Source organism: Urtica dioica, chromosome 12 (assembly GCF_054948205.1).
Source record: "Urtica dioica subsp. dioica isolate 48M chromosome 12, U.dioica_male_clone48M_v1_H2, whole genome shotgun sequence".
NCBI classification, from domain to species: domain Eukaryota; kingdom Viridiplantae; phylum Streptophyta; class Magnoliopsida; order Rosales; family Urticaceae; genus Urtica; species Urtica dioica.
Window position 1 is genome coordinate 18,981,315 of NC_142767.1, and position 25,963 is coordinate 19,007,277.

Here is a 25,963-nt window from a genome sequence, read left to right on the forward strand (position 1 = left end):
TTTATACTTTATTATAGCATGATGGGTTCATTTGTATTTATTTGGCTTACAGCAACATTGTTATTCATTTTAATTTCTCATATGAAGAAATAAATAAATAAAATGGTAAGACGCTTCACGTGCGAAATCATGGTTGGTATTTCGCTTACCCTTTTGTGGTCCATTCGATCGACCATATCCATTGTTTCTTTTATTGTTTTTTCCCTCAATTATATGTACTACAAATATTTATTTATAATTATCGCGTCCCGATCCGGATAAGCACTACGAATGTAATTCCTATAGCACACAAATTCCATCCTTATTTTCGGGTCGAAAATAAATTAAAATAATATAGAGTATTGATTTGTGAGCCAGTGAGACTTTATTTAAAAATAGTAGTTATTGAGCCAATCACGGAAACATGCAAATATTGTTTTCAGAAGAACGATCTAGAACCTGAAGCGAGTAGAGTAGGAAAAAACAAACAAACGAGAGAGAGATATATATACAAACAAAAATGTGAATGAGCTACAATACAAGCAAAAGTTGCAAACACGACAGTAATAGTTCTGGAATCTCAAAGCTATAGCTAAACCGTTTTCATGGTCCTTACTCCTTAGCTTGCTAGCAATTCAAGATAGGTTGAGAGAATATCAATTTATTTTAAGATAATACGCTAGATTCGTTTGGCATTTAATGTGTTTTGCCTTTTTACGTGATATATGGATCCCACCACGTGAAGGACAAAGCTGCATGAAAACCATTCTTGTGACAATATTTTTGGTCCATTTACTTTCTCTACTTATCTCTGTACAAATAACAGCTTAATTATTCATCAACAGTTCAATTTGCATTTCTAAACTCATAATCAATTTTTCCCGTGCTTTTTCTTGATACCCTACCACCAAAGTTGTGTAGGACAGAGCGCATCAAAAAGTAACTGTAATTACCTTTTTGGCCCATGTTCTATTTATTGCAAACCTCTTTTATTCTCCTCATTAAATTAGAGTAATGCTATTTGGCACAACTCACGAGTTGGAACGATCCACTCAGAAATTGACACGTAGATATTGATGGACACGTGTCAACTTCTGAGTGGATCGTTCCAACTCGTGAATTGTGCCAAAAATCATTCCCGTTAAATTATTTGTCCAACCAAATAAAGTTGTCTTGCTTCATTTAGTCTTAATATTTTAAAACAGTTAAAGAATTTAATTCTTTAACCAACTATGTTCAGCCGATGGACTTTTGATTACCTTAACAATAATAATAATAATATATATATATATATATATATATATATATATATTAAATTTTACTCACACGTAAAAAGATGTATAAATAAGAACAAGCTTAAGAAACGTTTAAGTGCCACGGACATTTGGAATGTGACGCCTATTTTCAAGCTGAACAATATATAGCTAGTAAACATTATCATCACAGCTTTTTTTTTTTTTTTTTTTTTTTTTGTATCAAAATCTTCACAACTAATAAACATATTAACTAACTAACCACACATTTACACGAACAAAAAAAATCCTAATGACTTAAAAATATAGCGTACGTAGGTATTAATATATAATACCATCTCTAAATCAACCGTGAATCTTGGCGTATTTATTAATCAAAGCCAAGGCATTGCTAGTCAACTGAGCAAGGTTGACAATCTTTCCCTTCACGACGGTCTTCAATTCCCCGGACGCCGTCGACTTCTCGTCGAACCCGTCGGAGCACGTGGTCTCGTCGGTCAACGCAGCGCTGACCCACGTCTGAACGTCGCTCATGGTCATGGCAAAGCTGCCGGGGCCGGTGACTTTTCCGGCGACCATCTTTTCCATCTCCGCGGCCGACTTTTGGAGCTCGTCCACGGTGTCGGCGAGCTCCTCGAGGCAGTCGGCCATGGCGGCGACCTCGCGGGGCCGGAGCGGGACCCGGTGGACGGCGTGCGACAGCTGGCGGAGAGAGGATGACGTGGCCTCGGCGGAGGAGAGAGAGACTCCGAGGGCTGTGGTGGCGAGGAGCTTCGGGGAGGTCTGGATTTTGGCGGCGTGGGCTGAGAGAGACGAGAAGCAGAGTTTCGGGTACGTTGTTGCCACGCATGAGGTTCTGATGAACTCTGTGTTCGTCGCTGTTGATGACTGATCTCTCGACGTGGCTGTGGATGATTCTATGAGAAGAAGAAGAAGAAGAAGTGTAGTTGAGAAAGCAAATAACGTGGATGAGATTTCCATTTCTTTCTTCTGCTTTTTGTTGGGATTTGGTTGTGTTGCGTGTGTGTGTTTTTTGTACTAGTTGATGGGGTTATTGTTATTAGGAGAGATTGGGGTTCTTATTTATAGTCCAAAAGAGTTTTTTGAAAAAATATTACAAATATTGTTACGTGAAAAATTAGAAAAGGGTTACGGGAGTGGACTCTATTCTATGGACATGGTGGGGGTGGTCAATTCCGAGAAATTATATAATATACAATGCCTGTACACGTAATATGTATAGATACATATTGCGTTCATATCTCAAATGTTAATTATGGAGATAGCTGAATGTTCAAACTGGAGAACCAAAGACGGCTCGTACTTGTTAATAAAGAAACTGTTTTATTAATAATAATAATAATAATAATAATAAATTGTCTTTACTTTAGCTTTACTACTGGATGTGGATGAATTTCTCTTTGGTGATTGAGCAGCATACACATGATTCAATTTTATGAATTTGTTCCAATTTGAAATAGGCTTGTCGAATAATAATAATAATAATAATAATAATAATAATAATAATAATAATAATAATAATAATAATAATAAATTGTCTTTACTTTAGCTTTACTACTGGATGTGGATGAATTTCTCTTTGGTGATTGAGCAGCATACACATGATTCAATTTTATGAATTTGCTCCAATTTGAAATAGGATTGTCGAATAATAATAATAATAATAATAATAAATTGTCTTTACTTTAGCTTTAGATGTGGATGAATTTCTCTTTGGTGATTGAGCCGCATACACAGTGACAGATCTAGGTGGGGACCAGGGTGGGCCAATGCCCCCCCTCAATTTTTGAAAATTATTTTTTTAACCTCAAATTTTTATACTTTTTATAATTTTACCCCTAAATTTTACTAATAATTATGTTTTTGACCCAAATTTGTAAGTTTTTTTTTCAATAATGCCCCTCCTAAAAAATATTTCTCAAATTTGCCCCCCCTTGATTGAAATCTTGGCTCCGTCACTGCGCATACACATGATTCAATTTTATGAATTTGCTCCAATTTGAAATAGGATTGTCGAATTTATACGTAACGAATTTTTAAGTTTTTTCAAAGAAAAATCGTATAAAATAGCTATTTGAAACTTGTTAATTAACAAAATAGCCAAAGTTTCAACTTTTCAGCAAAGTAGTCAAATTTACGCTTTCCAAATTTTTTTGACAATTAGGATTAAAAATTTTGACGATTATTATAAACAATTTATCACTTTAAACAAAATTAATCTTTGTGTCAAATTTTTTTTTGAAACTAGAGTGCTGCACATTTTGACTATTTCACTAAATTAAGGCAAACTTTAGCTATTTTACAAATTCATAACTTTAAATTGACTATTTAGCTACATTACCATTTTTTCAAACATGATCTTATTGTAAAATTCACAAACCACTGTAAAGCAATATTCATTAACTTTACATTAACGAGGCTATTTAAACTTTTATGGTCTTTTCTTTTAATACAAAATTCAATTTTGGACCAGAAAGAGGCATATGTCTCTCTCATAGAGTCGGAAAAATTAAAATTTATCATTTTAAATGATGTTATTATATAGTTATTGGTGTAGAACTTCACATTCTTTCTTAAAAGAGAGGACGGTTAAGCTTGATTTCAGTATATTCTTAGTCCAATTTATTGAAGCTTTGGTCTATTAACCTGAGTAGCCTAGTCCATGAGGCCCAAGCGAGAGGTTAGCTGGGTCGGTCAAAACGAGAGTGATTCAAACCACTTTTGGCAATTTTCCATAGTTTTACCAAACATCTTTGTGCAATTTAGATCGAGGAGATAAGTGTCACAAGTTGACCAAGCTCTTTAATTTCCCGACGTGTGCATGGCCAAATAGGTTCATGCGGAATTCCGTTTAGCCTCATTTAATTTACCAATTTAGTGTTTTTTTATTTATTTATATATATTTTTACTTGTGTAAATTATTTTTAAATTCAAATAATGAATAAAAAAATTAACAGAAAATAACATATTGGACTTTCGAACCGCAAAATATGGATGATAATGTAAAGTATTTTTAAATTCTACGTTACTTCTTTTATTTAGTTCTCTATCTTGTGATGATGACATTTAAAATTCCTTATTTTTATTTTTTAGTAGCTGCTTTCATAGATACTGTTTATAGATTCTTTTGTTGATTTTTTTTTTTCTCTTTCCATGTGTTCCTCTAGTTTCTACTTATATATTTGAGCTTACTACACTTAATTCTTTGCCCAATTATAAATACACGATTATATAAACTCTTAGAGAACTACCGTATGATACGTAGCTGGCATGGATATCAATACTGTATAACTAAGTAAGTCTAATGAGATAATGCATCTTCTTTTTCAAAACGACCCCACTATAGTTCTTCCATATTCCACATGCTATTATCTATTATATATAAGATATGTACATAATACATTTCTTTTTCGATCAACACAAATATCAAAAGATATTTAATTTGGCCGGCTTGGGTTCACACATCGCAACTTGATACATGATTGCAATTTTTTTATTCCCCAATTCGGGAAACTTGTTTTTCTAGCAAACCCTAATTAATGGCCCGAAATTATTGTTGCAACTTGTCGAAATAAAATATCTTTAAAATTCATGAACAATTCAAGAAACCTAAACGTGTGTTATATAAATCAATCAAAAGATAAACATATATACTTAAACTTGTAAATTGTATAGGACTCAATTTAGATATCTACATTAATATTATCTTATCATTTCTTGATGTTTAAATCAAGTAAAGAAAGGTTCAGCTTAATGGATCAGCTGATGAAATACTTTTAGTTTGGGTGATCAAATAAATAAAAGTGGGTTATATAGATAAAATTAAAAGAGACGATTTTTCGAACCTCTAAAATATCTTGCTAAAGTAAATCACGGGAACAAAGGAAACGCACTTCTGTAAGAAAAAAAAATGGATGAACAGTTATGAATGTGGCCCAATATTGTCTTCTAATGGGTTGTGTCGACTGAATTATAGTACTGATCCATCGATGTATCAAAAAAGACGTTCACATGTCAATAATGCTCTCATCAAAGACAAAGCAAGTCAAATTAACTACGCTTTGAGTCCAAGTTTGTTTACTTGGCCATATTTAAGTTGAGGAGGTTTTCAACATTGGTCGATGACCCAGTACTATCTCTTCTGAAGGTGTTCGTGTCCAATTTGATTTCTTGATTATTAATTAATTATAATTTAGTTTAAGCAAACTATGTGTGCGCTCATAAATTTAACGTTTAATGATAAGGCAGTCCCACGTTGCAGTACATTATGTAATTTACTTTATCTTATCCGCAGATTATTTAGTAATTAGAATAAGGAAATTTTATTATAACTAGTTGCAAGCACGAACGATTTTAATTTACCTTTGTTGTTATTAATAACTCTCCGATTTTAAGGACTAATAATATTATCAGTTCTTATATAAAAAAAAAAACATAAACAAATATAGATATTTAATTTTGGGCTGGGTCAGGGTTTTAAATGTCGACGAAAGTCGACGATTTTTGGCGCCGGCGCTGCTGCCGAGAGCACAGCGGCCGAGAAGACGAAGTTTATCGTTTTGTCGTTATATGCCGCCCAAAAATCTGAGAAACGGCCAGTCGTTTCCATGAAAAACGATCGCACAATTTTGGTGCGTTTAAAGAAAAAAAAAACGTAAATATTCGGCGAGTTCCGGAAACGTCCGGCAACTTTCGGTCAAAAACGCTGAGGAAAACGTTTCAGAGGAAAGAAAAGCACAGTCGAGAGATAGTAGAATAACGATGGAAAAGAAAAAAAAAATGAAAGAGAAGAATGATGGAGAGAGGAAGTATTTTTAGCAGAGAAAGAATGGAAAAAAGAAATAGTGTGAGAGAGAGAACGTCTGAATCAACCTGCGCTTTTGGACGGGAGAAACACGGAAGGAGGGAATTCCGTGCCTCCATTGCGCCTCATGGGAATACCAATTTCCGTGAGCTGGCAGACGGAAGTGTTCCTTCCGAACAGGTGACGGAACTTGGCAGGGTACAAACGTAAGTAAACGCTGCCGATAGAGGTTTGAGGTTTTTTTTTTAATCTGGGCCGTTGGATTCAGATCTCCTCTGCCATTAACGATCCTGGTTCAGAGGTTGGAAGCTCGTCCTTCCGATAAGCTCAACCTCGGCCGACGGAAATCCGAGTTCCGTGAGCACGGAAGTACCGTCTTGAAGGCTCGAAAATTTTCCGTCTGTTTTGAAAGGTCGAACAGTTCTATTTATTCAATCTAAGAAAACTATAAGTGTGATCAGTCTAAGAAAACTAATGTATACATATATAAATTTATGTGTTTGGTAAGACAATTTCTTTAGTAAGTAGTGTAGGTCGACGATGAACTTCATCATATACATCTACCATTACATCTTTTAAACAATTCAGTTCATCGGAAAAATATTTTGTGATTTATTTTCATCATTAAAAAGAATAAATAAATAATCACTAGGTCATCTTAAAAAAATAAATACAAAAATAGTTTGGCTTACGTAAGAAAAATGTAGAATTTTAAATACTATAAAAATTTAGTCTTGATAACATTTTTCACCAAATTAATTTTGAATTGTTTTTTTCCCAATTTAAAAGTAAGTAAAACGGTTTAGAAGAATTTTTTGTACAATTGTACAAAAAAAAAAATGTAAAACGTGCAACGCACGTGATACTTTATATATATAGACTTCTTAACCCGAACCCTGAAAATAGCTTTGACCAGGCTCGATCAAGGCATGGTTATTTTATACACAAATTAAATTTTATTATTGATGATATATTTTATTTAGTTAAAATTATATTTGTTTTTATTAAAAAAATATTTAGGTCATTGATAAATTTATATTTACTTGATATTATTAAAAAAAACATGACTAATTGCAAGATTTTTTCATTTTATATATTAAGTAGGTTTTATTCAAATTTCATCATAAGATTGTTATTAAAAAGTATTTTTCATGACATATTTGTCGTAGTTTTTTAATAATGACATTTGTCAGTCATATTTTTAGAATAAGATTCCTACTTTTTTCAAAAATTTACCAAACTAGGACCGGTAAAAAAAAAGTCAAATGAGAGATACACAAAATTCTACCTATTATACCATCATACTAATTACCAACCTACAATCTTCTCCAATAAAATCTCTTATTTTTTCTTTTTTTTTTCTATTTTCCCGCTCAGCCCATCGAGAAAAATAATTTTTTTTTACTAGTCTTAGCTTGGTAAATTTTTGAAAAAAGTAGGAAAATGAAAATGTCCCTTAATTTAGTCCTAGTTAAGAAAATGTCATAGTACTAGAATAATATTGTTCTATTCTTTTAATGGACTTTTATTTGAGTTATTTGAAGTCTTTTCAAGTCCTGATTCGAGCCCGGTCTATGGTCCCAATATGGTCAAAGACTTTGTCCCGGATTGAGCTTAAGGTTTACATCCTCAACTATGGCCTGGTCTGACCTATTATTAAAAAAATTTGGTTGGGCCTAACTTTCTTGAACTTGAAATACTGAAGGACCAAAAAAAATTAACCTGACTATTGTTGGCTAAAACCAAAGAGTGAAATTCGGTGGTCAATTTCGTGCCGACGGTCTCAAAAATCAGAAATTGCAGTGACCGATAGAAATTGCGACGGAAATAATGTGAAAATTTAAAAAAATTGTGTTGACATAAACTGCGGTGATCGACGAAAATTGGGATAAAACATGAAAATTGTGACGGAAATAATATTGCAAAATAATTTATAAAAAAAATTAAAATAATTATATTTCATTCCTTTAAAATTATTTTGGGCTAACCATTTTTTTTATGGGTAATTAAGTTAAATGGCCTCCCAAAAATAAGCAATTTTTTTTTTAGCCCACATTTCGTTATTTATTAGCTGTAAATAGCCAGTGTCATTTATTAACAGTCAAATTTGGACGAGATTGCCCTTTGTTATTCCCGCCCATTATTTTCAGCGTCGAAATTAAAATGGAAAGAAAAAATTCGACCATAACTACCTTGCATAAATCAAGAGAGCATTTAAAACTCCATAAATGCATTAACAAACGAATTTAAACATCACGCACCACAAATTTGAACGCTATTTACTGCTATTCAGGAAAAAAAAAAAAAAAAAAAAAAAAAGAGGATTTGGCCGCCATCAATGGCCGAGCCCGAGCACCCCCCCTCCTCTCTCTCATCGTCATCGTCTCCTTCATCTCCTTCTCCTATCTTCTTTTTCATTCCTTGCGCGCCATCAATGGCCGAGACCGAGCACCACCCGCGCGTGTTCCAGCCGAGAAAACGAGGACAGCCACGAGCCGCCATGGATGCCGGACCGAGAGGAGACACCGGGAAACGACGCAGAGAGCACCGAGAGTTGATTTCACAGCCATAAATGGTTCTGGGCGTGCGTGCGTGTGAAATGGTTCTCCCCGCCTCCAACTCCGCGAGAGGCAGCACCTCCTTCAGGCCGCCGCCACCACTAATAATCACGACCACCACTAATAATCACGACCACCACCACGTCACCACCGCCGTTAAAGCGTCACTTCGTCCTCCTCTCCGCGATCTGCGTCCAAGGTCCCGATCTGCGACACCGCGAAGAACAGTTTTTTTTTTTTTGGTTGTTGTTCATAGAAAACATATTTACAGTATATTTGTGTAAATAAGAAGCATATTTACAGTATATTCATTGTAAATACAAAGTTTATTTACAGTATATTCATTGTAAAAACAAAACATATTTACAGTATATTCACTGTAAATACAAAGCATATTTACAGTATATTTGAACTGAAAAAAAATTCTGCAAATATTTTGAGCACGAAAATTCTGGAAATTATGAATATATGGAAGACAAAATAATATCAATAAATTAAGAATATTTTTACAGAGTTTAACCACGAAAATAAATACTAATTACCTAAAGTCAACGCTAAAAACTTCCAAAAACATAACAATAAATGGGCTATTAATTTTCAAAATCTTCAGGAAATTTCAAGTTTCAAATTTGAAAACTTCCGTATTCGGTTTCTGCGAATTAAATAAGGGCAAAAGTGTAAACCTAATTTAATTAATAAGCTGCCACGTAAGCAATATGGCTATTTACAGCATATTAACGAAAGGTTGACCAATTTTAAATTGCTACACATTCCGTGGCTTAAGCAGCCAATTTTTTGTTTTTTTTATTATGGGCTTATATATTGTTATATATAAGTCCAATAGCATATATATAGACATTTCCCTTACAATTGCAATATAGGACATTTGCAAATTCCCACGTTGATGTTTAGCAAACGGAATAAAAAATACACAAAAACTTAAATAATTTGGAAGGCCCAAAACAAGGTCAATCTCATAAAGACCTATCACATCTAAGTTTTTACGATTCCAAACCTAAAAGAGAAAAAAGCTGTTGTAAAAGTACTGTCTAAAAAATATTGCTTTTACAAAAATCTGTCGAAATATCATGGTTTCGGGCGAAATTCCTCCGTCGTGTCGCCATCTTCGATGTTGGAAGAAATTTTTAGGGGTTTGTGGTGGTGAGATTTCTCCAAAATTAATGATGTAATTTTTTTCTTTTCAAACACAAATACAAACGACATTCTGAGACGCAACGACAGCGTCTCGTAGGCAACAAAACGACGCAATTTCGACGATAATTTGTGGTGAAATGATCAACATATCATAAACGTGTCGGATTTCTCAAAATATCGCAATTTTGATGCAATTTCTTCACAATACCCTAAAATTTTAAACCTCGGCTAAAACCAAAGATATGGTATACATGTTTCCAAAAGTATTGATACCTTGAAGGAAAATATCAAGAACAACAAGAAAAATCTCCCTCTCTGACGTATCAATACTTTTGGAAACATTTATATCATCTCTTTTCCTTTAGCCAAGGTTTACAAATCATCATAAAAGTTCTCAATATCATCATATTTATCATTTATTTATATGACGTGATAATATGTCAGATCTATAAGATTTTCTAACACATATATAACCTTTGATCTCAAATTTTATTGACTTGTGTGCGCGCGTGTGTGTGAATTTACTAAAAATAATACAATTTACATACTATAAATCTTTTTTTATTATTTATTCTTTTCATAGTTCGCTTAATTAGTATAAGATTTCCTTATTCTTAACTAATGGCTTAATTCACAGTTTGATACCATTATCAAATAAATTTGTGTTAATATGTACTCAATGATGATTACACACAAGCACACAGAGAGTAAAAACTAGATTCAAAAGTTATATATATTTGAAAAAATGTAAATATAAAAAATTGAAATCATAAATACTAAATCGAGGGTCTTTACGAAGGATGGTGAATCAGAATAACTGTTTGCAGGGACGAAGCCTTGAATCTAGACTAAGGGGGCTAATTTGCAACAAAAAATTCAGAGGGGTTGGTTTGTAAATTTTGAAGGTAAAAATAAATTAAAAATGAGCAAAAAGTGCAAAAAAAAAAAAAAAATTGAGGGGCGCTATAACCCACCCTGGACTGCTTATTGTTTCATGCCTGGTTGTTTGTGATGTTATAAATTAGGATACAACTAACATTTGTTTTCCTGATATTTTACAGACTATAAACAACATGTTACCAACTAAGCTTGATAGTTCAAGTGGTGATCAAAACCAAGGAAAAAAATGCCGGTTTCGTTGCCGTTTCGAGCCTCCTGATTTACGGAAAGTCGTCATGCCGATGGAATTTCCAACGGAAAAATTGTGGAAATGGGCAAGTAAAATGCCGTTTTCAAATGCCGATTTCCATGGAAAACCGACGTGCCGACGAAAAACCGAACGGAAATAATATGGCGAAACAAACACATAAATATATATATTTTTAAATGTAGTTTTTCTTCGGATCGTTTCCACTTAAGTGTAACTTCATCCGTGTGATTCCCCCTCCCCTGGTAACGTGCCCACAATAATTGCACATGAAGTGGAACGGGTTTGTTGCACCTGGGGTGCAATGCTTACGAACTCCTTCCTCGCTCATCTTCGATATACCTGCATATTGAATTCAACATTTCAATCCAATTTCAACTTGTCAAAAAATTCTAATCAAACTACTTTCATTTCAATATGTCAACAAATTTCTTTCACCATGTCAACAAATTTCTTTCAACATATCAACAAATTATAGTCAAACTACTTTCATTTCAATTCAAAACGTAACAATTTCAATTCATAATCTAATTTAAACATGTCAACAAATTTATTTCAAGATATCAATAAATTCTATTCAAAGTTCAAACTAATTTAATTTCAATTCAAAACGTAACAATTTCAATTCATAATCTAATTTAAACATGCAACAAATTTATTTCAACATGTCAAACATTTCTATTCGAAGTTCAAACTAATTTCATTTCAATTCAAAACGTAACAATTTCAATATATCAATAAATTCATACACTTAAGTCTTAAATAATTTCATTTCTAGCATATACAAGATACAAATTAAACGCATAAACTTACTTAAAAACAGAAATAAAACTTGAACTTCGGTTTTTTCAGTCGCCGGAAAATTTCAAGGTTCGCCGGAAATTCACCAAAAAATCTGGAAAAAATATATATGATAGATCGTCACATTACAAACAACTTTCATGAAGAGGATTATATGAAAAAAAATCAAATTACTCAAGAAATTGAAGGTGCAAGTTTCAGAATCTAGGGTTTCCAAAACGACTTGGAAATTCCTTCAAATCGGAGGAAATTCGTCGACATAATGTTGATTTATACCTTGAGCGTGACGAAAATGGTGGAAACTCGCCGATCGCCGTCGAATTCCTCCGACACCCACGTTCTCTCCTCCACAGCCGCGAGTCTTTTTTTTTTCTTTTCCTTCGAATTTCCTCGAATTTCCTGGATATGTAGATGGTTTTATACACAAAATGGAACGACGTCAACCGGCATTAAACGACGGAAACGAAATGTCGTTTCTTGGAAATTCCAGCGACATCACACATGGAAACGACATATTTCTCTTTCGCTCGCCGTTGACCCATGGAAATGGAATTTCCAGCCGAAATTCCGGGAAATTCTCCGGCATTTAGTTCCTTGATCAGAACTTCCACAACACTAATTTGAATTAAAAAAAAAACAATGACGTTACAAGTATTTCGCTATGATGGCATTTTTTTTTTAACGAGAACACCATTAAAAAGCGTTATGAACAGGGGCGGACCCAGGTGGTGGGCTCAAGTGGCCTGGGTCCCCCCCCCCTCCAAAAAAATTCGGGCTTAAATTTTTTTTTTTTTTTTTTTTTTTCAGTCTAATTTCAGTTTTGGCCCCACCTCTTTTCCGAGTTTGGATCCGCCACTGGTTAAGAAAGCTTATTTTTCTACTGGTGATCGTTATCACACCGGTCAAGTAGTTCGGCTTACAGGTATAGATTTTGGTTTTTAGGTATCTGTCAATTAGAGTATAGTGAATAACAAATATTTTGTTTTTGGACTCAAAAGAATAGAAAATGTCAATATCTATAAAGGCGCCATATTACTATTGATCAATATTATTGAGTTTATATAGTTAATTGTTTAACCTTTTTTTTTTAATACAATCATTCAGATTTCTAAAATGGATGTGTCCCACAAACAACCATGCAATTTCCATAGAAAGAGTAGTGGATCCGATGATTGAGAAACAAAATATCATTTATCTCTCCTTTTCATATTAACAAATAAACTTATTACCGCTCGACTAGTTGCCCTACAGTTATTGCCACATCTACACTAGTACACTTACTTTTCCTTCATAAATTGGAGGAAGAAGAAAAAAAAAATGATGACCTGTTCTTTTTTTTTTTTTTTTTTTTTTGATAAAATGATGATGATGATGACCTGTTCCAACATTGAAATATTGCCACACATTATAATTTTTTTTTTAAGCAGAGAGAAAAAAAAAAAAAAATCAATTAACAATACCTCCACTTTCATTGACAAGCAGACACGCAATTTAAAAACAACTCACTTAAAAGAACAAAAATTTAAATTCACTTCAACAAGTTCATAGGATTTCACAAAATCACCCTAGTAGTGCCGACACTACTACTAGTTACTAATTAACTACCATACATTTTAATATTAGCAATCTATAACTCTTTAACAAAGTACTCTGACACACTATGTATATATATACACACTTACACACATCACACTAATGATATAACACAATCTCAACCGTTCGATTTCGATCACCCATGAATGAGAGCATATTTGTTGATCAGAGCCAAGGCGTTACTGGTCAACTGAGCAACGTTGACTATCCGTCCTCTCACAGCACTCTTGAGCCTCCCAGTAGACTTGCCTCGGAATTGGAAACCGTCGGTGCAAGTGTTCTCGTCGGTCAACGCAGCGCTGACCCAGGTCTGAACGTCGCTCATGACGAGCTTGAAGTCGACATTGGGGTTTCCCTTGAGCGAGCTCATCTCGGCGATGGATTTCCTGAGCTCGTCGACGGAGTCGCTCATCTCCTCGATGCAGTCCCTCATCGCCGACGCCTCTCTGGGACTGAGACCACGCGCCGAGGAGAGCCTGAGCATCGCGTTCGCCGTGGCTTTGGCCGACGAGAGCGTCACGTTCAGTGCCGTTGCGGCCAAGAGGTTAGGGCTCGTTCGGATCTTGGTTGCGTGGACCGCAAGCGAGCTGAAGCAGAGTCTTGGGTACGTCGTTGCTTTGCATGACTTTCTGATGAACTCCGTTGTGCTTCTTTGTCTTGGTCTGAAGGCCTGGGCTGAGTGTGATGAGAAGGTAATTATGAAGAAGAAGAAGAGAGAGAGTTTTAGTGCGTTTTTCGACGACAGGGTTTCCATGGCTAATTAATTCGTGGAAAGTGGTGTAAATTATGAAAAGAAATGGCTCTATTTATAGAGGTAGTGACTGTGGAGTGGTATATTTCTTTTTTATTTTTTGTTTTTGTTTTTATAAATATTTGCAATCTCTTATATTCAAACAATACGGGGATATAATTGTGATGAAACTATAGGAGCGGGTCAAAATTCAAAAGTGGCCATGTGATATTCGAAAGTATTGTCGCAATAATTATCAGTCTTTTTGAAATTTTGCTCACAGATATTGCGTTACATATATCTGACGCGGGTAGTCCCCAATTTTTCCAAATTGTACCAAAAGTCTACATACATACCCTTTTTTTCCTTCTTCATTTCTCGACACAAATGCCAAAGAGATAGCTACCTTTTTATTTGCAAAGATACGCCATTTTCGGCGGATAAAATGGTAATATTCAGCCTTGTTTTTATCACTTTTTCGCTTTTTATTGATAGTATTGACGAATACCTCTGATGCAATTATCGGTCCAATAATTACATATAGAGCCGCATGCGCATGGGTGCCCACTTTCACGTGGATGTTTCTTGAATTCGTGATTGATTGATTTATATATGCAAGTGGTTAGAGAGTAGTTAATTTATAATCGCCCTTAGTGATTTTATTATTATTATTATAATACCATCATTTTTTTTATTGCGTGAAAATGATTCTAACTAAAATGACCATAGAAAAAAAAAAAAAAAACAGTGAGTCAGGCTTACGAGGTTAAGAAGAACCCCGACAAGAAGGTCATCAGCCTCAAGACCTTGCCAATGCCTTAAATCCTTGGTCGAGAGATCCTCGATCACGACTCAAGTCTATAGCACGAAAGATCCTCCATAATTCACTTCTAGGCCACAAGACCTCAGCCACGTCGAGTATCATTCACGCCATGTAGTCTTTAGGCCACGCTTAATCCTCGGCCCTGAGAGGTCATCGCCCACTAGATCCTCAAGCACTATAGACTCAGTATATGGCAAGAAGATCATCGACCCTCTATGCCACGCCAAGTTCATGCCACAAACTCAGTGAGCACAACTGATCGATGATATCTCTCACAACGTCGTGCATCTCTTCATCCTTAGTTAAATTTGTTTCACTGGCCCAAATATTCCTTTTGAGCCTGAAGACTCCTATAAATACCTCTCCCCTCCCACGGACTCATGGTAAGTTCTCTCAAGAGAAGTCTACTTCCCTTTCACCTAATCTTCTCTCACCAGATAATACGCTTTTTCTCTACTCACGAGACGTGACTTAGACCTCTCACCTCACTTAGGTCCTTGAGCTAGTGTTGAGTATCGGAATGTGCGTAGAGAGAGATTCGTTTGCACTCTCTTAGTTCATAATTCTCTCTTCTATTGTGACAAAGAACCGAAAATCACTTTTAGGCGAGGCAAATACACCAAATTATAAGAGTTCACCATATTTTAAGTATACATGATCATATGGTCCAACTTTATATCGAACCACATGCCATTCTAAACATTAAACGTTGATCTATTATTATTATTTGGCTCTATATATCAGCCATATACCCATACTATCTAAGATGATGAGTTTAAAAAAAAATAATATCTAAGATCAAATTATTTATTTTCGCAATTAATTTTAAATAAGAAAAATAGATGAAACGATAAGAATCTAAAGCACACTTTTGTGGTGGATTCGGAATAGCTTACTGTTCTATATACTAATGAAACATATATTAATTAAAGATATGAAAGGGTAGGTCATACATATTCTAAAGTATTTGAGATATCATACGATCGGAATTGAGTCAATAGTACTATAGTAGGTCATGCCTATTCAGCAGCAACTACGGGTGTTTGGTGGTCCATATATATTTATATTTCATACGTACCCCTGCATACCACGTGAGGGTGTTATTCGACCGTGCCACTTTAATTTTCAAACACACATATATCTCCCTGAAATTACAATATCTTTCTAGCACTTCGTAACAATTTTAGTTTATAGGTTACTTTATATATATATATATATATATATATATATATATATATATATATATATGTGTGTGTGTGTGTTATCTAAGCTCTAAAGCAAAGAAGTTAATATAGAAAAGAAATAAAAAGAAAAGCAAAGATGCCGACAACCGAATAAATCAAAAGCCTTAAATTCCGAAAATGCATAATATAATATATTATTAATTTTTTTATAAACACAGATATAATGCAGCCTGATAAGAAAAATATACGGATGAGGCGACATTTGAATTTTCCTTTGCTTGGTTCAGATATTAAATTTTTAAATTGTAAATGTCATGTTATAATACTTAGATTACGCAAATTACGGCGGACTGCGTGGGAAAATTTTGTTTCGTTTTCAAAAAAGACAAATAGTGATGCTGTTCAAGTATCTTATACCTGTACCGATGAAGAAGAAAAAAAGTGTTGAAACTGTTAAGGTAGTTGGCTATGTAAACAAAAGAGGCATAATAAAAAGTTGACTCATGCAAAGTTTTATTGAAATGTGTAAAATAAAAACGCTAATATTAAACACAAATTAGTAGACGAATTAAACTACGTAATGCGTGAAAGCCATTTGAAAAGAAACCTCCCGAAAAGTTTTTCTTCTGAAAACCCTAGCTTTTCTTGCCGCCGCCCCTCTGGATTTCGGACGCCGTCACTGTCACGGCTCCGGTCCGGGGGAGGGCGATTCCTCACGGGAGTTGGCGTTGCTCTCGTGTATCTCCACCTCTCTGGTTTCTCAGCCCGCCGAGCTCACACGCCTCCACCGTTCTAGATCCGCCGGTGAGTCCTCACGCCGCCTCGTTTCTCGACCCCGGCTCTCGCCCTGCAAGATCAACTTCTCGAACGACAGGGAAGGAAGCCACTCAACCCGAGACCCGGCGAGGTTCAGACTCCGAATCCGAGTCGTCTTCTCGAAAAAACCGTCGGGGAATCTACTCAGGCGCGTCGCTCCGAAGACTTCTAGAACGGTCAACGAGTCGAGCACAGCCACGGAGTCGATGTTCTCGAGCACGTCACCGCAGCCGCGAAGGACCAAGATCCGGAGCTTATTCGTTCCGGCGAGGAAGTCGAGATTCTTCAGCCTCGGATTCGTCACAACGAGCGTCTCGAGCGACTCCTTAACCTCCCGCCTGAAGAACGTATCGAGCACCTCTCGCCGGGTCTCGGGACGACCCTGCCATCTCGTCGACGCTGCGCGGCGGCGGGCTCCTGCTCTGCAACCGTTGACTGCGTCTGGCTCACGGAAGTGGCGGCTCTTGGCGCCTGGCTGTTTCCACCGGCGTTGGTTCTCTCTCTCGAGTGGTCCTCGCCTTCTGAGGCTTCGTGAGGAGCCTGGATTGCGTGTGGGAGCAGATCTGAGTTGGGTCTTTTTTGTGGATGACTTCCTCGGTTTAGGCGTTTGTTTTTGTTATTTGCTTTTCCATTGTCTTGCTTATCCTTTCTTTGCTTGTAGGAAGTTAAATTGGTACTGTTGTGTTATGTTTTGCTTTGGAGTCGGGGTAGCCGCATCTCCTTTTCCCGTAGTGGATTTCCTGTTAGGTTTTGATCTATGCAGGTTGAAGAGCCATCTTGTTCGTGGCTATCGCACCGAGGTTGGTTGGATGTTTCCATCGCCAATCTTTGGGTTTTTGAACGAGCCTCTTGTGTGCTCTATTCGTGCTTGTAATCCTTCCTGTTGTCGGAAGTTTGCACATACGTGTTTTTACCGGAACTTAGTGTTAGATCCACTTCGACTTAGGTCTTGGTGATCCATGAACTAAGGTGTCTTTATCCTGTATTTATGGGTTTTTTTACCCAATTTTAATGGAAAATCCGTTCTATTAAAAAAAAAACACAAATTAGTAGTTTGCACTGTGGAAAAGCGTGTGTGGTGGCATCCATATTCGTCGGGAAATACCGCGACCTTTCTACATCTTCCGACCTCTCTGAGCTTGCTTTTGGGGGCATTTGAGTTAATTTGTTAATTCTTGAGGGTATTATAAAAAAGCCGTTTAGTTGCTCAAAGTTTGTTGTGTTCGATTAGCTTCCATTCATTTAAATGCATATATATGCATGATGTGTTACTAGTTGGTTATAATATTCAATTATTTATATCATAAGGTCTCATCTTTCTTTCTGAAAAAAATGTTTGATGTTTGTATTTTTTGAGTTATACTCAGTAATTACCCAATAAAAAAATCGAGTTTTTATTGTATATATAAACAATATGTCTCGCACGTTACAGCGGAGTAATTATATACTTTAATATGAAAGAATAAATATTTGGAAACATGTTCAAAAATATCTAAATTTGAAAAAATGAATTTAAAACTTTTTTTAGATATTTTTTTTTATTAAAAAAATGTGGATGCGAATGAAGTACTTATTTAAGGGGTCAATCTCTTCTTTTTCTATTAGAAAAAAAAAAAAAAAAAAAACTATTGTAGCATAAACAGTAATCTAAGTCTTAGGGCGAAACTATTGTAGCATAAATATATATTAATTTGTATTATGAGTGCATGTCATATATCCTCCAAGTGGAGAGCAGTGATCATCCTAGAATTTACTGTTATCCCTCTTTTTATCAATAGCAACATTCTAAATTTCGTTGATTTTTCTATAATTATCAGGAAATTACATTTTTCAGGGGTCCACTCCTCGAAATAAAGATTTTTGTTTTTTATATTTTCGGAAAAACTTTGAGGGAAAATAGTTTTCTATAAAGTTTTTTTTACCAGATGAAGTTCTAAGTTTGATTATTTTTTTCCCACAAAAACCTGAGAGTTTCATGGGGAAATCGGTAATATTTCAACCAAAAGTTGTCTTTTTCAAAATTTAATGCAAAATTATTTTTATAAGTAAAAAGTTTTTTTTTTTTTTTTAACTTCGTTACAGTGGGGATTGAACCCACGACCTCCACACAGGAGGTGGTGTGGAATTAACACTAAGCTATCTTAGGTACCACATAAGTAAAAAAGTTAAAAATAATTTGTATATGAGCGATCAATATTAAACAAGTATTGCATGGCATGAGTGATTTTAAATGATTGTGCGACTTTGATATTGATTTTCGCAAAGGTATAAAGTGACAACTGATCACAATAAGTCATGCCGTGTTTTCATTTCACCCTTCTTTTTTTTTTTTTTTTTTTTTTTTTTTTTTTTCTTGTTTTATCTAATTGTACGATTTTTTTTTATCCAATTGTACGACTTTGATATTGACTATCTTTTAACATTCCGACTTTGGTAATACTAAGTTACAAACAAAAGGATGGAGATACTCAAGTAGAGGTGATTTGTCAAAAGTTAAGAGACTGCAAACCAACACGAAAATTATCCAGGTCACTTTAGTGAAACTTTGGCCAATGTTTGGTATTCCTCTCAAAAACAATTTTTTAGTTTTTAAGTTGAAAAAATTGAAAACAAAGATTGAAAACATGTTTGGTTTAAGTTTTTGGAAAAAAATTTCAAAAAATTTTGAAGTTGTTTTGGGAAAAAGTAAAGAAAACTGAAAACAAATAAAAAGGTGTTTTTGAAAAAAAAAATCTTCTATTCTCTCCTCTTTCTCCTCATCTTCTCTTTTCATTCTTTCAAAAACAAAAATGAAAACTATACCAAACATTTTTTTCAGTTTTTTCACTTTCTCAAAAACAAAAATGAAAACTGTACCAAACAGCTTTTTGAAAACAACTACAAAACAGTTTTTCAGTACAACTACAAAAATTAGAAAACAGAAAACAAAAACTTTTTGAGTTAACTACCAAACACAACCTTTATTTCCTAACTATATATACATCCAAGATTGATCCAAATTAGGCAGATCAGTTGATTTTTAGTCTTGTACAAATTCGTGTATATAAAGACGAATGTTTCCGACGCTAAAAATAAAATAAGATAAAAGGCAATATTTCATGAGTTAACACAAATCTTTGATAGTGATTGTAGAGATTAATGGCCGAACACGTAAGAAGTGTTAGTAATGTCTATAGGACACATGGCACATTATTTGATTCATCACTACTTTAATTTCATTTTCATGTTAGTTATTGAATTAGTAGTTAAGTATCCATTAATCCCTTAATTATGGCATCTATCACATACGCCACTAATATTCAATTCTAAATGAAAAAAAAGGTCTTCTTTATATAAATTAAAGGGTCGATGCCTATTTATCATATCTGTTTTTAACGTGCACGCAATATCTAATATAATAAATTAAACCAAACAAACTTATTGATACAAACCATGTAAGAGAAAATTAGAACCCACAAATTTAAGTATGTCGATTATAGCACGGAAATTAAAACACCACATCTACTACATAAATACTTATGTTGATTTTTTTTTTTTTAAGTGATGATGATATATAAGAAGCATAACGATTGCTTATTGAAAGACTCTTTTTTTTTCATCTTTTTGTTTTCCTTTTATGATGCTCGATTTTAATCGTGGTCGATGCAAACTCCTGATTCAACAATTATATAGTGACAATTCTCGAGTTACGTGACTTCATAATAATAGTTATCGACTATGTGGTTAAAACGATTATTTTGTAATTATATGATCACATTTATTTATTTGATTGACTAATCTTTATATAAATCCCAACCTTTCGGGTCTTTCCGATTATGCTCGGTGATTATCTTGCATTAATACATGGCTTATCTGCTTGGTATCTTTTTGTGGCAGCTTGCCATAAATTTAGGCTTCTGTATTTATCATATTTTTCTCTTACAACGGATACCAGATATTAAAAGTGTGAAAATACAATCGAACGACCGTTTTTTTTTTTTTTTTTTTTTTTGAGTTGTCAACATGAACTAAGTACTAGAATACAATCTAGTCCAGATTGATTATTAGTGTTTAATCTTTTTAGCAATTTTTGTTCTTTATTCCAGTTATGTATTTGTTCAATTTTAACCGTGCCACCCTCCCTAAAAAAAAAAATTTAACCATGCCAATTTTTAATGTGTGCTCTAATAGCTCTATGATTTCTCCAAAAGGCTCCGTCATTGCATATATGTATACATTTTTTGCGATAAATTTGAGTCACGTAAAATTGAGAGATTTGAAATAGGTTCTTAAACCAAACCGAAGCGATCCAATTCCAACCCCTCATTTTGAAGATAAGGGGTTCTCAAAATGAGGGTCCCTCCATTTTTTATTATAATATAAAAAAACCCTTCAGTCACTCCTACGGCTTCCAATGACGAGTTTCTTAGCGTGTCGTTTCTGGTTGTTGTAATGTTGTTGTCGTTTTGCTTTATGTTGTATTACTGTCAATGTTGTTTATTACTCAAGTTAGAGTGAGGGTCGGTTATTATCTCTGTTGTTTATAATCGTTTGCCAAACTGACAGATACGATTACAACTCAACTCTACATGTACTGTACTATTGCTTTAATGAAACTTTGAGATTATCAGTACATTCTCCAAGTCTCTCTCTCTCTCTCTCTCTCTCTCTCTCTCTCTCTCTCTCTCGTTTAGCAGAGTTGGTCTGTTTTCTTTTTTATTTTTTGTTCTTTAAGTTTCGTCTTTTATTATTATTATTAATTGCCGTCTTCGTTTTATTGAAGTAATTTACATGGTGATGATACAAAGCAAGCAACATAATGAAGCCAGTTTAAACCTGAATTCTTTATTCTTATATTTAAACATCTTCTTATTATTCAAAAAGAAAAAAAAAACATTTTCTTCAGCTTGCGAGGTGATCGCATGTTACGCCTTAATTTAGGATAATATGCGCATTTTTTATTAAAAAAATGGTTTCACATTTGAATCTTTTGCTTACTTCTTTCCGTAAATCTAGACTAAACCATTTGTATGCAATCTTGCAGTTCGTGTTAATATTCCCGTTGTTTTCGTGTTTTCAAATAATTTAAGTTATTCACTTAATTACCTGTATTTATGGACGTGCATGATATACGAACGCCAATATATATATATATATATATATATATATATATATATATATATATATATTACTAAATTGTATAATTTATGTTTTCCGGTGTTTAATGGGATTAAGCTATGATTTGAGCTTCTAATAATACCAAAGAAAAACAAATTATAAGTAGAACTAGCATTTATGACTCCTTTGTTAAAAGTATTTGTATTAATTTCACCACACAGAAGGAAAAACAAAGTTAACAAAAATTAATAAAAAAGAAAACACTTTAAAAGGAATCCCAGGTTTCTAATTCTTTCTTTTTTTGTGTCGTCGTACGGCTCCCGAAAGATATAGATCAAATCGAGGTAATTTCCAAAAGCAAGATAAACATAACATTTTTATTAATTAATACCGTCACAACTCACATGCTTATGATTAAGATAACATGAAAATGCCAGTACTCATCAACGTGCATTGCTTAAAAGTTTCTCCACGATCCTTATTTATTATTATCATCATCAATATTGTTATCACAAAGTTTAATCTAATCCAAACCCTCTATAAAAACAGGGATCACCAATCCAAAGTCCAAACACAGCACGACTCTTAATAAAAAAAAAATGAAGACCAACAAGCTCGCCAGTTTAGTCACTATATCTCTTCTTCTAACCCTAATCCCCGAATTAACCCACTCCGTTTCCACTTCAAGCGAAGCAAACGACAAGTCGTACGTGAAAAAAGCATGTCTGAAAACCCAAGACTCGACCCACTGCTTCAACTCCCTCTCCAAATACTCCAACGCGATCCACTCCGACCCCGACAGGCTGTGCCGATTCGCCGCCAGGCTGGCACGCGAACACGCCAGCGAGGCGAAGCGCGGCGCGGCGGCGATCGCGAAGATCAAAACGTTGACCAAGTCCGAGAGAGCCGTGGCGAGGGACTGCGCGGAGACCATGGACGAGGCGGCGGAGGAGCTCGGGATGTGCTACGAAGCGGTGGTCGCGGCGGAGGGATTGTCGCCGGGAAAGAAGAGGAGAAAAGTCCGGCTGGCGAACGCGATGACGTGGGCCAGCGCGGCGTTGACCGACGATGACACGTGTACGGACGAGATGGCGGAGATGAGAGTGAGGCCCGCGACGATGAGGAGGTTTCGGAGATCGGTTGAGAACGCCGCGAGATCGACCAGCGTTCTTCTCGCTATTATGAAAGGGTTTTGCAGTTCTTGATTAAGTGTTGATTAGTTTACCGTTAATGTGTGGGTGTGTGTGAGAATTATCTTAAATGTTATGATTCTGATAAAGTTTTAAAGGGTTAATTTTTTATGTGATTATTTTAATTAGATTTTATGTGTAGAATGAATCTCTGAAGTCCTATATACTATGAACATGGGGGCACATGCACCTTTCAACTTTCTAAAATTTTAATTTTTAGATTAAAAAGATTCTTTTTTTTTTCTTTCATAAATGCCCTTAAAAAAAATTATTTATCATCATTCCTTTATGCCTTCCTGAAATTAAATTTTAGCTCAACTACGAAGTACTAGTCATCGCAAATTCTAGTTTTTCCAAAAACGTCTGCAATGTAACTCTTCGAACGAATGTATCAGATGGAATGGGAAGAAATATTTGTTAATGCTACATTTACAAAAAAGAAAAGAAAAGAAAAACCTACGTGCTGCAAAATTAATCGTACGCAAAATAAACTAAATAATAACGACCATGGAGAGATCAGATCAATACGGAATTGTCTAGTGATGATCATTAAATTTATAAGTTTTTGTATAAGAATAAAAATGGATTAAAAAATAATTGATATCCAGTTAACTGGAGTTGGCAAGTTTTAACTATTTAATTAGCAAAACAGTTTTTCAATATTGTGGTTTCTTCTGATATTTTATAGTAAATTGGTCCAAAACACTTGAATGACAACTGTACTTTAATTATATATAAGCATAACTTTAGTTTGCAAACTAATTATATATATTCTTAAATTCTTCCTATTAATAATTGTAAATTTATAGACGCTAATTGATATGTGATAGAGACATAGAATCAAATGATAATTAAAAAAAATGAATAGCTAGCTAGTCAGGCACGAAGCAGGAAAGAGCCAGAAGGCTATAGCTCCTCTCAATTTTTTTCTTTTATTATTTTTTTTTTGTGCATTTTTTGCCTCTTTTTGATTTTTTTACAGTTTTTTATCTTAAAAATTTACAAATCAATCCCCCTCTCAACTTTTTTTCGCATATTACTCCTTCCCTTTAACTTGAATTCCTATCTTCTGCCCTGTAGCTAGTGATGCTCTTATCACTTGTTAAAAAATATATAAGGCGCTGAAATTACCATTAATAACCAAAATCTAAAATTGAAAAGTCTAAGGACACTGTTCATATAGTCCAGGGTCAAATATTTTAAAGAAACGTTGACTTTACGTTGTCCTTATGTCGTGTAATTTTTCTATTCTTTCAAAGGGTCTCTGCAACTGCAAGCAGGGGTCAAATACATAAAGCATGCATGTTCTGTCGAAGATCGAAAGTCAGAACGTGCCTTCCTTTACATATGGCTAACACTATCGTTGATTATATTTGACGTACATATATCGCTAATTACCATGGGTTAAATGATATCTTTTTTTTTTTAATTTGTGATTTAGTAATTAATACAATATGAATACCAGGAGTGTGAAGAATCATAAAAGGAGTGTGAAGATTGCCAGCCTGGCATCACAATTTGTCTAAAATTATTGGCTAAAATTATATATATATATATATATATATATATATATATATATGCAGCACCAACTATGAGAAATCCACCGATCCATATATATACATATATATTTATATATATATATATATATATATAATTTTAGCCAATAATGTACCTTAAAAAAAATCAGAGAAGTTAAATACGTGATCTAAATAAAATATTCCACAGAAACAGGTAAAATTTCATAAATAATAAAATTTAAGGTCCAAATTGTAAAAGATAATTGGATAATTATATTATTAATTCGTAGCAAACTTTTTTAGTGCACCAGGTTGGCCGGTGGAAGCTAAACGACTAGGTCAAGGAGTCTGTCGTCAAGCGGCTAGGTCAACCAGCGTTCTTCTTGCTTTCATGAAGGATTTTTGCAGTTCTTGATTCAGATGTCGTAATTTATCGAATTATTGATCAGGATCTAAATATATATATATATATATATATATATATATATATATATATATATATATATATATATATATATATATGTTACTTGTGCTGTATTCTCATGAAAGTTTTGTCATTTTTGTTTTGGTTTATTCATATGCTCGTCATTATATATTTGGTTATTCAACGATCGATTTAGATATGTGGTTTATTCAATGATTTGTATGTACTTTATGTTATAGGATAAATTGTGGTATAATTTTTGTTCCTTCTAAAAGTGAGATACTTAATTCATCCCATATAAGGTTATAATTTTAGGGGAAAATAACACATTTATACCATGTGTTATAGTGAAATGTCGATTTTAACCTTTGGTTTTAAAAAATATCGTAATCATACCTTCTGTTTAACTAAAATAACGAAATTATACCCTGAAATAAATAATAGTGTCACAAATCTCCCTTTCATTGATATTAACTCTTATAACAGAATCAAATCCAAAACAGTATCCTAACTTTCAAATTTCCAATTTTGAAATAAAAATAACCTTAAATTGAAATTAAATAACAAAATTCATATCTCCCAAGAGATGACTTCATTCTGTGTTCGAATTGCAATTCTGAATCATGGGTTCTATGTTCGAATCTGTAATTTTGATGACTATCAAATGTCGTTTTTTACCATTTTGTCTCTTTTTGCGTTCTTCACGATTGAGAGACTGTTGTTTTTTTTTTTAAATAAATTACATATATGACGTGAATGAATAAAGATAATTGGTGTTTACATATAAATATTATAGTCAACGTCAATGAAAAGTCAATAAAAAGAAGATTTGTGGCACTGTTGTCTATTTCAGGGTATAATTTCGTCATTT

General features: G+C 34.2%; 1 protein-coding gene and 2 pseudogenes across 1 annotated transcript; 1 reads left to right on the forward strand and 2 right to left on the reverse strand.

The window, feature by feature from the left end:
* Positions 1–1,316: 1,316 nt before the first annotated feature.
* Positions 1,317–2,309, reverse strand: LOC149379933 (21 kDa protein pseudogene; annotated as a pseudogene).
* A 10,839-nt stretch (positions 2,310–13,148) lies between these two features.
* LOC149379934 (21 kDa protein pseudogene) lies at positions 13,149–14,114 on the reverse strand (annotated as a pseudogene).
* An 8,395-nt stretch (positions 14,115–22,509) lies between these two features.
* Positions 22,510–23,358, forward strand: LOC149379935 (pectinesterase inhibitor 4-like). Its single transcript, XM_089603689.1, has one exon. The coding sequence runs from the start codon at positions 22,561–22,563 to the stop codon at positions 23,164–23,166; it is 606 nt and encodes a 201-aa protein (XP_089459815.1). The 5' UTR covers positions 22,510–22,560; the 3' UTR covers positions 23,167–23,358.
* The last annotated feature ends 2,605 nt before the right edge of the window (positions 23,359–25,963 follow it).